Source organism: Salvelinus alpinus, chromosome 33 (genome assembly GCF_045679555.1).
Source record: "Salvelinus alpinus chromosome 33, SLU_Salpinus.1, whole genome shotgun sequence".
Classification (NCBI taxonomy): domain Eukaryota; kingdom Metazoa; phylum Chordata; class Actinopteri; order Salmoniformes; family Salmonidae; genus Salvelinus; species Salvelinus alpinus.
Window position 1 is genome coordinate 29,760,695 of NC_092118.1, and position 14,041 is coordinate 29,774,735.

A 14,041-nucleotide genomic window follows, 5' to 3' on the forward strand; every position below is an offset into this window, starting at 1 on the left:
TCCTAACTAGCTACAGAATAACTATAGCAACGGAAGTATCAGTATCTCCTAACTAGCTACAGAATAACTATAGCAACGGAAGTATCAGTATCTCCTAACTAGCTACAGAATAACTATAGCAACGGAAGTATCAGTATCTCCTAACTAGCTACAGAATAACTATAGCAACGGAAGTATCAGTATCTCCTAACTAGTTACAGAATAACTATAGCAACGGAAGTATCAGTATCTCCTAACTAGCTACAGAATAACTATAGCAACAGAAGTATCAGTATCTCCTAACTAGCTACAGAATAACTATAGCAACGGAAGTATACAGTATCTCCTAACTAGCTACAGAATAACTATAGCAACGGAAGTATCAGTATCTCCTAACTAGCTACAGAATAACTATAGCAACAGAAGTATCAGTATCTCCTAACTAGCTACAGAATAACTATAGCAACGAAAGTATCAGTATCTCCTAACTAGCTACAGAATAACTATAGCAACAGAAGTATCAGTATCTCCTAACTAGCTACAGAATAACAATAGCAACGGAAGTATCAGTATCTCCTAACTAGCTACAGAATACTATGGCAACGGAAGTATACAGTATCTCCTAACTAGCTACAGAATAACTATAGCAACAGAAGTATCAGTATCTCCTAACTAGCTACAGAATAACTATAGCAACAGAAGTATCAGTATCTCCTAACTAGCTACAGAATAACAATAGCAACGGAAGTATCCGTATCTCCTAACTAGCTACAGAAAAATATATTCTAGCTGTAGTAGTACTGTCGTTCATTGATCAAATGTCTACTCTTCCATTCCTGGCAACTTAAGTATGGGATGTGTCCCAAATGACCCAATTTCCCCTCTTTAGTGCAACAGTTTTAGTGGGCTCCTGAGTGGCGCAGTGGTCTAAGGCACTGCATCTCAGTGCTAGCGGGGTCACTACAGACATCCTGTTTCAAATCCAGGCTGTATCACAACCAGCTGTGATTGGGCGGTGCACAATTGGCCCAGCATCGCCTGGGTTTGGTTGGTGTAGGCTGTCATTGTAATTAATAATTTGTTCTTAACTGCCTTGCCTGGTTAAATAAATAAAAACATTTGAGCAGAGCCCTAGTAGTGCACTATGTAGGGATAAAGGTGCCACTTGGGATGCATCCATACAGTCATTAGATGGAGAATTCCTGGCAACTAATCTTGGATGGATTGCAAACCCAGGGCAAGACAACAGGGCAGGATCCTCTAAAGAGCAATGTCCGATGGCAGGTCAGATTTACTATAATGCCCTCTTTAAGTACCCATCAAGGAACTCCGATGTCAATACTGATCGTGGTAATCATTTCTAAATAGACCCTACTGATACTGATCCAAAGAGCAACAAGCTCTTCCCCTGCCAGCTCGGTGTCTCTCTCTCTCTGTCTCTCTCTCTCTCTGTCTCTCTCTCTCTCTCTCTCTCGCTCTCTCTCTCTCTCTCTCTCTCTCTCTCTCTCTCTCTGTCTCTGTCTCTCATGCCCAGACTGCCTGCTCGCTCCAAAAACATAGAAATAGAAATCTGAACTCTGGGCTCCTGTTAGATGCAACAAATTGGGCCTGCTCAGCAGAATGTTTGGCCGGGAATCAATCTGATTGTCGACAATCTGGCTTTTTAAAGGCAATGTTCGGAGATTTGCGGAGATTGCATTGTTGAATTGGCTTGGGCCTGGAAAGTGCACTAGACTGTGGTAGAATTATCTAAGAAAAGTAGTAGAAAAGCTATTCTAAGAGCTTTAAGTTTTCTGATCTCTCAACTGATCGTCTCATCAACTGATTGTCTCATTAGCCCAGACTGTAGCAGAGGGGGTTTGAAAAACTATGCTTGTATGATGAGTAACCTTGTCTGAATACTTTCTAAAACTGAAAGATACATAAAATGGATTATGGATAAAGCTAAGCAGTCTCAACACTTCAGTCTACATAGCACATCATAAATATTGAGCAGGTTGGCATTTATTGAGATGGCTCATGTACTGGAGGCAGCTAGGCAGAGTGTCACTCGCTGATACAGCTGCAAAGTCATAACATCTGATTTGGACCCTAACCTTAACCACACTGCTAACCATAATGCCTGACCATCAAAAAGCACTTTTTTTTTTTAAATGAATTTTTACAATATAGCCAATTTTGACTTTGTAGCTGGCCCATCTAGTGGAAACTCAGTTCTGCCTCCAGGACAAGACTCATGACGATAAACGTCAACCTGCGATATTTAGGTGCTTTTTTATGAGGAGCCTTTGGAGTGAAGGCTTGTCTCCACTACTTGTTTCAATTAGGCTTACCAATCTCCTTTTCAGCTTCTCCGGCCAAACAGAGTTTTATTGTTTCCGTTATTCATGACGGGGTGAATCTTATCTCTGAAGTAGTAATAGAACTATAAAATTCAGTGTTGCCTCAGACAGTTCATCTGTTCTACATTCATTATGATACCTGAGCTACCCCCAGAGGGATATATTGAACTTACAAAACACACACATACACACATACACACTCAAGTTTGACGCACGCACGCACACAGACAATCCCGAGTGTGCAGCGGTCTAAGACACTGCATCTCAGTGCAAGAGACGTCACTACAGTCCCTGGTTCGAAACCAGACTGTATCACATCTGGCCGTGATTGGGAGTCCCATAGGGCGGCGCACAATTGGCCCAGTGTCGGCCGGGGTAGGCTGTCATTGTAAATAAGAATTTGTTCTTAACTGACTTGCCTAGATAAATAAAGGTTACACACATTAACATATGCTCAAAATATGAATTGATATTAAAACAAAATCCTTCAAGCAGTTAATAGACTTCAGAGGGATATTTAAATGTGAAGGTTACAGTTTGGCCATTCAAGTGAAAGACAACAGGCATTGGACTGGGGATTGATCTGCTGCCTTCAGGGGTGAGCAGTCCAGGGGCAGCAGCACTACTGCTAGACCAGCCCGCATCTGGCACCTTTCCTGCTAATTGACTGTTAATTATTCCCTAAGAGAAATTCTCTCTTTGATCTTCTCAGTTCTCTGGAAGTCAGAGATCACACCTATGGCCTAAAGGAAGCATAGACCATAACCCACCTCTCTCTCTCTCTCTCTCTCTCTCTCTCTCTCTCTCTCTCTCTCTCTCTCTCTCTCTCTCTCTCTCTCTCTCTCTCTCTCTCTCTCTCTCTCTCTCTCTCTCTCTCTCTCTCTCTCTCTCTCTCTCTCTCTCTCTCTCTCTCTCTCTCTCTCTCTCTCTCTCTCTCTCTCTCTCTCTCTCTCTCTCTCTCTCTCTCTCTCTCTCTCTCTCTCTCTCTCTCTCTCTCTCTCTCTCTCTCTCTCTCTCTCTCTCTCTCTCTCTCTCTCTCTCTCTCTCTCTCTCTCTCTCTCTCTCTCTCTCTCTCTCTCTCTCTCTCACACACACTTCATTCTATTTCTCCTTTTGTTATTTATCGATGACAGCATTCAATTTCTACTGCGTAGCAAGACATCCGAAGCCTCATGGATGAAAACAGGAGTAATGTGGGTAATATCTGCAAGTCATTGGAAACAGAACGCACCAATAATCTGTGGATCAGGGGGCATATATATCAAACGTCTCAGAGTAGGAGTGCTGATTTAGGATCAGATCTCCCCTGTCCATGTAATCTTATTCATTATGATCTAAAAGGCAAAACTGATACTCTGCACTTATACTCTGAGACACTTGATACATACAGCCCCAAAGTACTGTAGGCATGTCAAATAGGGCTAGACGGACATCCTGCAACACAGTGCTACATCTTTGGCTAAAGCTGGCACCGACTGGTGCCCATGGGTCCCGGCTAGAAGAGAATATATCTACATCTATATTTCCCCCCACTGCAGTGAAAACATCAAAAGAGCAGACACTTTTTAAAGTAAAACCTCTAATGTGTCAATGTTAACATCGTTTTCTGCGCCGAAATTGATCTGAGCTTTGACTTCTACCTTATTATTCTTGATGGCTGTGCTTCCGAATCAATGTTTGTGTGTGTGTGTGTGTGTGTGTGTGTGTGTGTGTGTGTGTGTGTGTGTGTGTGTGTGTGTGTGTGTGTGTGTGTGTGTGTGTGTGTGTGTGTGTGTGTGTGTGTGTGTGTGTGTGTGTGTGTGTGTGTGTGTGTGTGTGTGTGTCTGTACATGTGTGTTTGTACGCGTGTGCATGCCTGTATGGTTTAGTGGAAAAAGGTATGCCTTGTGTAAACTATGTGAGTGTGTAGGGATATACTGACTCTGGAACATCGACTTGCTAAGAGCAACATATAACAGAACATAATCATGATCATTTGGACTGAACTCTCTGATATCTCAGGTCCAATTAAATTAAATAAGTGCGTTTCTGAAGACATTTAATGACAAGTGTTTTCTCCGATACATTTCTAAAGTGCCGACTTTGCAGTATAAAAAACTGAAGGATCCCAATCTCTATCCGCCTCTCACTGATTTGGGTCATAGCTACTCTGACTGTTGGTACAGTGCTGCAGTCATTTTTTGGGGGTTTATTCACTGCAGCACTGAAACTAATGTACTGACGGAATCGTAGTAAAAAATGGTCCCTTAGAAGAGAAGCTGTATCGTTCTAAACCCATAATTGTAGTTAAAGGGGCAATCTGGGATTCAACTACTATACCTATTGAACTAAGCTCATAAGGCATTCATAAGTTATATTTTTCAAGAAACAATGATATATGTAAATCATTTAAAAGTCTAAAAACGTATATACTAATCCCAGATTGCCTCTTTAAAGTAGTAAATCCCCATAGTTGCAGCCAGCTCACACCTAATCGACTTCAGTATTCAATGTTTGTCCAGGTCCCCAGGATGTGGGGAGATGTCTCAATACTGTTCACTAGGGGCAACGTGAGCACCTATTACCATCTAGTAGGCTGGTGGTTTGCTAGGGTGTTGTGGATTGGGATAGAGGAACCGCTTAAACCTCCGGCCTGAGAATTGTGGGTTCAATCCCAGTGCTAGACAATCATTTTAGTTTTTTCTGTTTTAACCCTTACCTTAACCAGTCGGAATTAATGCCTCAAATTTACCATCGAAATGTGACATTAATCCCCCCCCTGGACAAACGTTGAATACTGAAGTGAGACCGTGAGTTCTTGTTGATAGTTGTACATTAGAACAGAAGCTGTCTTCATTCTCTCCGATATGAGGAACATGAAAATAACAGAACAGAAAGCAATCTGTGTTCTGTGGTCAACTCAACAAGCCAAGCCCCTGGGCTAACAGCATCTCTGCTCTGGCTCCACTTGAGTTGTCACTGAGAAGAGAGAGCCACTTCGAAACAGAGAGCCAGAGAAGAGAAAAATCCACACACAGTCATATACTGTAGCCTCCACACACACACAGTCATATACTGTAGCCTCCACACACACACAGTCACACACAGACACACGCATGCACACACCTTCCAAACTCTACTACACTGTACAAACACACACGCACACACATACGCATGCACACGCTCACACTTCTCAAACCCTACTACACTGCACACATACACACACACACACACACACCAGAGGAGGCTGGTGGGAGGTACTATAGGAGGACAGGCTCATTGTAATGGCTGGAATGAAATTAATGGAACGGTATCAAACACATAAACCATATGGAAACCACATGTTTGACTCCGTTCCATTAATACAATTCCAGCCATTACAATGAGCCATCCTCCTATATCTCCTCCCACCAGCCTCCACTGACACACATACACTCCCGAAAAACAAACCCCCAAAACAACTATACACACATTAAGACATCAACACACCCTTCACAGACATACAAAATGAAAAACTGTTGCCAGCAGGAGAGAGAGAGAGAACAGACATAGAGAAACAGAAGACACAGAGAAGAGAGAGAAAAGAGAGAATGTTCCTACCTGCTCTCCTCACATCCTGTGCTCCTGAAGGTAAGAGGGAGGGAGAGTGAACAAGAGAGGAGGAGGACGAAGAAAAAAGAGACGGCGGGACTCCAGAGAGAGAGAGAGGGGGAGAGAGAAAGGGCAAGAGAGAGACAGGAAAGAGAGGGAGAGAGAAATGGTGAGAGAGGGAGGGAGAGTGGGATGAGAGAGATTGGGAGAGAGGTAGAGAGAAAAAGTGAGAGGGAGGGAGTAGAGAGAGAGGGAAAGGGAGCAACAGAGGAGAACAGAAGAGGGAGTGGCGTAACGTGTCCGATCATCATGTACACAGAGGACCACAGCACAGAAGACACTGTGTTAATCAAGAACACATACCGGTCCTTTACCTCAATACAGCACGCTGCACTGATTGTCGCTACTGGTGCGTAGGTGTACGTGTGTGTGTGTGTGTGTGTGTGTGTGTGTGTGTGTGTGTGTGTGTGTGTGTGTGTGTGTGTGTGTGTGTGTGTGTGTGTGTGTGTGTGTGTGTGTGTGTGTGTGTGTGTGTGTGTGTGTGTGTGTGTGTGTGTGTGTGTGTGTGTGTGTGTGAATAGGCATGTTGCGCGAGTGTGTTTCTGTACGTTTCTGTCTGTACACAAGTTGCATGTGTGTGTATGCATGTGTGTGCGTGTGTGTGTGTGTGTGTGTGCGTGTGTGCGTGTGTGTGTGTGTGTGTGTGTGTGTGTGTGTGTGTGTGTGTGTGTGTGTGTGTGTGTGTGTGTGTGTGTGTGTGTGTGTGTGTGTGTGTGTGTGTGTGTGTGTGTGTGTGTTTTTAGTGTATCAGCCAGTACAGAACTAGCCCCTCCTCCCCCAGCCCAACTACATCTGGTCCTTCTTTGGACACTGTGTTAACAAACCTCCAAACGAGCTTCAATGCCATACAACACTCCTTCCGTGGTCTCCAACTGCTCTTAAACGCTAGTAAAACTAAATACATGCTTTTCAACCGTTCGCTGCCCGCACCCACCCGCCTGACTAGCATCACTACTCTGGACGGTTCTGACTTAGAATATGTGGACAACTCGAAATACCTAGGTGTCTGGTTAGACTGTAAACTCTCCTTCCAGACTCATATAAACATCTCCAATCCAAAATTAAATCTAGAATCGTCTTCCTATTTCGCAACAAAGCCTCCTTCACTCATGCTGCCAATCATACCCTTGTAAAACTGACTATCCTACCGATCCTCGACTTCGGCGATGTAATTTACAAAATAGCCTCCAACACTCTACTCAGCAAACTGGATGCAGTCTATCACAGTGCCATCCGTTTTTTCACCAAAGCCCCATATACCACCCACCACTGCGACCTGTATGCTCTCGTCGGCTGGCCCTCGCTACATATTCGTCGCCAGACCCACTGGCTCCAGGTTATCTATAAGTCTTTGCTAGGTAAAGCTCGGCCTTATCTCAGCTCACTGGTCACGATAACAACGCCCACCCGTAGCACGCGCTCCAGCAGGTATATCTCACTGGTCATCCCCAAAGCCAACACCTCCTTTGGCCGCCTTTCCTTCTAGTTCTCTGCTGCCAATGTCTGGAACGAATTGCAAAAATCGCTGAAGCTGGAGACTTATATTTCCCTCACTAACTTGAAACATCATCTATCTGAGCAGCTAACCAATCTCTGCTGCTGTACATAGCCCATCTGTAAATAGCCCATCCAATCTACCTACCTCATCCCCATATTGTTTTTATTTACTTTTCTGCTCTTTTGCACACCAGTATTTCTACTTGCACATCATCATCTGCACATCTATCACTCCTGTCACAAACGCCAGGAGTGGTGGGTGCAGAGTCAGATGCAGAGAGCAGAGGATACTGGGGAATCCGACTTTATTATGATTCCCAAAACGAACGCCCAAAACAACGGGTGAAAATCGACAGAAAATAGTCCGACCCAACACAGGGCACAAACGGACAGGAACACAATACGCACAACCTGACTAACAGAAAAACAATCCCGCACAAACATAGGCCTAACAGGCATAAATAGACATAAAGAAACAAAATAAGAGACAACCAATAAGACCAAACAAACAGAAAAGGAAAAGGGGATAGGTGGCGGCTAGTAGACCGGCGACGACGACCACCGAGCGCTGCCCGAACAGGCAGGGGAGCCACCTTCGGTGGGAGTCGTGACAACTCCAGTGTTAATTTGCTAAATTGTAATTATTTTGCTACTATGGCCTATTTATTGCCTTACCTCCTCACGCCATTTGCACACACTGTGTATAGACTTCCTTTTTTTCTATTGTGTTATTGACTGTACGCTTGTTTATTCCATGTGTAACTCTGTGTTGTTGTTTGTGTCGCACTGCTTTGCTTTATCTTGGCCAGGTCGCAGTTGTAAATGAGAACTTGTTCTCAACCAGCCTACCTCGTTAAATAAAGGTGAAATAAAAAATCTGCTGTGTTCAGTCCCTAAAGCCTTAGTCACCAGAAAAACTAACCAGGGGACTGAGTTTGTTGGGTCAGATTGTTTGGCTTGTCCCAGGCCACTGACTGCCAGCCACAGAGAGGGTCAGTCCAATTACAGTAATAACAGAGGAGAAGTGTGTGTTTGTGTGTGTTTGTGTGTGTGTGTGTTTGTGTGTGTGTGTGTTTGTGCGTACGTGCGTACGTGCGTACGTGCGTACGTGCGTGCGTGCGTGTGCGTGTGTGTGTGTGTGTGTGTGAGAGAGAGAACATTTCTTGGAGCATAATACATAATACAGTATTAACAGACAGACAGGTAGACAGGCAGAAAGGAATACACAATACCCTCATCTCTTCACTACTCCTGAGAGACTTACGCTCTTCTCCTCTTGTCCTTTGGGACCTGTCAGCCCCCCCCCCCCCCCCCCAACCCCCCGGTCAAGGACAAACAAGACACGAGGGGGGAAGAACAGTGTGTGAAGAACACAAGTTCTTTATTTCTTCCTTTACACACACACACACACACACACACACACACACACACACACACACACACACACACACACACACACACACACACAATACACTTACACACTTGTCATACAGCCCAAGTTTTGTTAAACTATAAGAATACAGTTTGCATAATAACACGTAAATACACCCAGTCTGTTGCAGGTTGCACTGCTTTGACATGTTACTGCACTGTTAGGAGCTAGTAACACAAGCTGCACCCACTATAACATCTGCTAAACTGTGTACGTGACCCAAAAACTTTATAGTGGCTCAGGGGTAACGTTTCCCCTAGGTACAGATCTAGCATCAGCTTCCCCTCCCCCAATCCTGACTACTCCTAACCATTCCTAACTTATCCTAACCATTAGTGGGGGAAATGCTAAACTGATCTAAGATCACTGTCTAGGGGGCAACTTCACTCTACACCACTAGTGCTGGGGGCAGCTTGGCTATAGGTCCTCCTCCCATTCTCTTTCCCACTCAGTTGGCCCACTATTCATACTATAATTGATTATATTAGAGAATCCCAGTAGGAATTCCCTAGCCTGCGTAGCATTCAGGGACACTCCATCATTACCTTGTGCCAGAGCAGTTGGCTAGAGCAAAACCAGACTCCAGACTGGTACCCAGGCAAATGACAAATGAGTCTGGAGAAGGACAGACAGATTTGGGGGGGGGAGTCAGACATTTAGCAACCCAACTTCCAGATGAAAACGAGCTCAGGGCACCTTTTGGCAGGCAAGTTTTTGTCTAGAGGTTTGGTTGACATTAAGATTTCAGGACCTATAAATCAGAATGAATTAATGTTTTATATTATTTTATTAATCTCTTATTGTGTTTTTGTTTTTATGTTCTTCATTTCACTTCTTTACTGCTAAGTCAAATCAAATCAAATCAAATGTATTTATATAGCCCTTCGTACATCAGCTGATATCTCAAAGTGCTGTACAGAAACCCAGCCTAAAACCCCAAACAGCAAGCAATGCAGGTGTAGAAGCTAAGTGTGTTGTGATTTTAAAAAAAGCACTTTAAATGGGCTCAGCGGTAAAAGGCACTGCATCTCAGTGCTAGCGGCATCACTACAGACCCTGGTTCAATCCTGGGCTGTATCACAACCGGCCGTGATTGAGAGTCCCATAGGGCGGCGCACAATTGGCCCAGCGTCGTCCGGGTTAGGGTTTGGCCGGGGTAGGCCATCATTGTAAATAGGAATTTGTTCTAAACTGACTTGCCTAGTTAAATAAAGATTACATTTTTATTTGAATGAGTTAGCCAGCTAACTTTCCAAAATATTCAGGAACATCTCCACATTTGTAAACAAAGATGGGCAAAATGGAAAATCCATAAGGCATACTCCACTAGCTTCAGGTTTTTATTTTAGGATGCAGAGATTTAACGGTTATCTCTGAACGTTAGCTAGATAACTCATTGATCTTGCTTTGTGGTATCTAAGGGACCTTAACCAAACACAGCAACACTGCATGCTACCACTTTACTGTGAACAAAAAAAACAATTAAGGGGGTTTGTTTAGAGCCAATGAGAATCCCCCTAGCCGCATACAAATGAGAACTTATAACAAAGCAGCTACAGCAATAATCTGATTATTTGCATTGGCTATGTTTAATTGCAGTAAGGCCTATACATTTTAGGTATATTTATCTGGAGGCTTTGAATTAAGTCAATTGATTAGTAAATATATACAATACAAAGGCTACACACTGCAGTAACAAACAGTTGACAACAAAATCATTGCACAATCAATGCTGTCAGACTTTATCCTCTGGCATAACTTTTACCTTGAAAACAATTCTTTCTTAGGAATTGGTCTCTTTAAATTACATTCTGCACAGCTATGTAACAAGACAAATATGTCGCTATGAAAAGTATTGTACTGCATTAGTCTCTCAAGGTAATGGTATTTAGCTAGTAGAATACATGTATTTTTTAAATCACTGTAAGTTTTCTGTATTAAATTATTTTTTTCCCCCCACCATCTGAGAAACTGCAAGTAGAGGGCTTAATATTCTCAAATACCCCAATAAATGTAAACTCTAGCCCTGCAGGTGCAATGTGGAATCCAAACTAGATGTTTGCAATTTTGAAAGTAAATGTTTTATGTCATGTTGTACATTGTTGATACAATTCGGCATTTCCCTTCAGTGGTTTATAGTGGACCGAGACATATTTAAATTTTCTCTAAAAGCATGCTCAATGTCTTATTAACACACAATGTCATACTGTAAATATGACTGACCACACAAATATATTGTAATGAATGTGGAAAAAAGATTATATTTTAAACTTTGCAATGGTACTACAATGAGTGTACAAAACATTAGGAACACCTTCCTTCCTAATATTGAGTTTCACCCCCGTTTGCCCTCAGAACAGCCTCAGTTCGTTGGGGCATGGACTCTACAAGGTGTCGAAAGTGTTCCACAGGGATGCAGGTCCATGTTCCCACTGTTTGTTCAAGTTGGCTGGATGTCCTTTGGGTGGTGGACCATTCCTGAAAGACACGGGAAACTGTTGAGCATGAAAAACCCATCAGTGTTGCAGTTCTTGACACACTCACAATCGTGCGCCTGGTACCTACTACCATACCCCATTCAAAGGCACTTAATTATTTTGTCTTGCCCATTCACCTTTTGAATGGCACATACAGAATCCTTTCTCAATTGTCTCAAGACTTAAAAATCCTTATTTAACCTGTCTCCTCCCCTTCATCTACACTGAATGAAGTGGATTTAACAAGTGATATCAATAACGGATCATAGTTTTCACCTGGCCAGTCTATGCCATGGAAAGAGCAGGTGTTCCTAATGTTTTGTACACTCAGTGCACGTAATGGAGAGGAAAACTTTAAATGTAATCTAGAGACAGACGAGTTAGAATATGAATCTCTTCTGAGAAAAACAGAGCAGTTAGGTGTGCTGTTGCCTAATGGGGGGTGTATATGTAATGATACAGGCACAGAGCTGCAGACACTTGCAACAAGTTCATTAAAACCAGGAAAGTATTAGTAAATGTTGACCACAACCTTGTGAAATATCCTAAGGCTGCAACCGCTACACTATATTACAGTAGTTTTAGACATGAGTAGGCTTATAAATATTCAACTAAAGAATCTGAACGGTTTGGCCTACAAAAAAATATGAGACTCTCACGAACACGATGGTGTTCTCCGTTTTGCTCTACGACCCACACAAACATCATGGGACTCGTCTGAAGTCGGTACAAACTTCTGGTGGCGTCGGAACAGTTTGGCGCACAAACTATGACCCCACTATGGAAAGGTGAGAATCTCATGAACACCTACAGTACAGATCAGTTGTTCTGCTCTAGGATGCCCACAAGCCTTGTCTGAAGTTAGCCCGGTACTAGTTTAAAACATTTATAGAAGTATATGTATATTGAAGTAGTTTGTGCCTAAAAAAAGGGCAGGAGAACAGTTGCCCCCCCCCCCCCCCCCCCCCCGTTTAGACTCTAGGCCGGGGGTTAAGTTTGAAATGGGAATAGGCCTAAAATCAACATAATGGTCATAGATACCATCTGTAATTACATGTAGTCTGAAATGATTGGTGTAACACAGTAACTATGTGTAACTCAGTCCTAGATTAGGCCTACAGAAAAATCTGAAACCTACAGCCAAGTTTACCTTCCTTTTATCTCTTTTGGAGTAAATTATCTTTCCGCTCTCTTCACTTGTGTTGCATCTTGCACATCAAATTGCAAATATAACCCTATTGACAAAATGAAAATGTACATTGAAAAAAAAGGAAAAATTGTGAGTTAAATCAGGATGGGTGGAATCTTGAGAACGGCCTAGATTTTACATCACAAACTCCCAGAATCTTGCTGGTTTGTGCAGATTCTGAAACAATGCCCTGTGGATTCATCCATTTAAAATGATCTGTGCCATTAGAAGTCATGTCCTCTATACATCTCAAGTGGATTGATCTTCACATCAAACACATGTAGCTAGTTCTCGTTTCCATCTCATAGTTTGACAATGATACAATGGTGAAAAACACTAGGTATTTTACAAAGTGAGTGCTGTTGAAGCGCCATAAATGCTTACAAAGAAACATTTGGCTTATTTGGGATTACATTTTAGCCTACTTGATTGGGCTGTTCTATTCTATATGAAAGATAGGACCACGATTCAACAAGTGAATACTGGCAAAGGATGTTAGGCTACTCTATCTCACTGACATTAGCTGACTTTTCATCTTTCAAAGCTTAATTTGACTCAAAGCAAAGATAGAGGCAACACAGAATTAATTCAAGTGAAGTCTCGCGGTGTTTAGACACATTTCAGACATCTTGCATTTTTCAGTCTGAAAGAACAAATTTATAAAATACCGTTGACTTCATCGGGCCAAGCGAACCCGAAATAACAGGGCCTTTATTGTTGATATTGGTGACTTATTTGTATTTCGAGCGAATGCATGTGAGGCTATAGGTGGCTGAACCGAGAGCTCGCGTGCCAAACCACTGAGTGGATTGTCTCTCCCGGGGCTCTCGAGCCGTATTGTGCGTCATTTTCATAGCTGCATTTTGTTTTTCTATCGAGGCAACATGGCAACTCCCGCCGCGGTAAATCCATCGGGTAAGTCGCGATTTTATCTTAAGGAAAAATCAAAAACAGTGGGGGTTTAATGGTGATTTATATCTTTAAAATGTAAAATGTATTTTTGACATTTACCGAAATGGAAAGCGGAGGCGCTTAGCTCAAGACGCCGACGTCAGGCTCATAGAGCTCGAGCTCTCCACAGCATCCCCTTCCCCCACGTAGCTATCGCAGCCTCAAAACACTTTCTGTACACCTATAAACGCATTTTCTTCATTATAGCGTGAACATACGTCCATTATTTACACACAAACAGCCTATGAATGGGGCAGAAGCTTTTTAATGTATTGCATGTATTATCTGCATGATGAGATGCTGGTTGCGTTTTGGCTCAATCCAACAGGCAGCTAGTTAGCTGCTGCTACGTGCTCTGATTTCACTGAATAGCCAGTCCCCCTCACGATACAAAGGTTATTTAGCATATCCGAGCCCTTGGCCTATCGACGTTAACTCGGGCAATTTGATTCGAGTCATTTCGACGTTTGTCACTGGTGTCAGTGACAGCGATTTGTTGGTCCCTCTCCATCGCCGGTTGATTCGATAGTCATTAGCTAGATGA

At 42.9% G+C, this 14,041-nt stretch overlaps 2 protein-coding genes across 13 annotated transcripts in view; one reads left to right on the forward strand and one right to left on the reverse strand.

Moving 5' to 3' along the window:
- Positions 1–6,016, reverse strand: part of LOC139562991 (cortexin domain-containing 1 protein) — a 46,564-nt gene extending 40,548 nt beyond the window's left edge. The window contains exon 1 of the mRNA XM_071381214.1: positions 5,901–6,016. The gene's annotated coding sequence lies outside the window, so the exon portion shown is untranslated. The remainder of the gene's footprint in view (positions 1–5,900) is intronic.
- Positions 6,017–13,150: 7,134 nt separating this feature from the next.
- The window catches only part of LOC139563233 (aryl hydrocarbon receptor nuclear translocator 2), a 95,130-nt gene continuing 94,239 nt past the window's right edge, over positions 13,151–14,041 (forward strand). For 6 of the 12 annotated variants that reach the window (XM_071381673.1, XM_071381677.1, XM_071381675.1 and 3 more), the window contains exon 1: positions 13,151–13,461. In XM_071381673.1, the coding sequence (XP_071237774.1) occupies positions 13,431–13,461 (31 nt within the window). In that variant the 5' untranslated portion in view covers positions 13,151–13,430. The remainder of the gene's footprint in view (positions 13,462–14,041) is intronic. The other 6 variants (XM_071381668.1, XM_071381667.1, XM_071381669.1 and 3 more) reach the window with 2 other exon arrangements.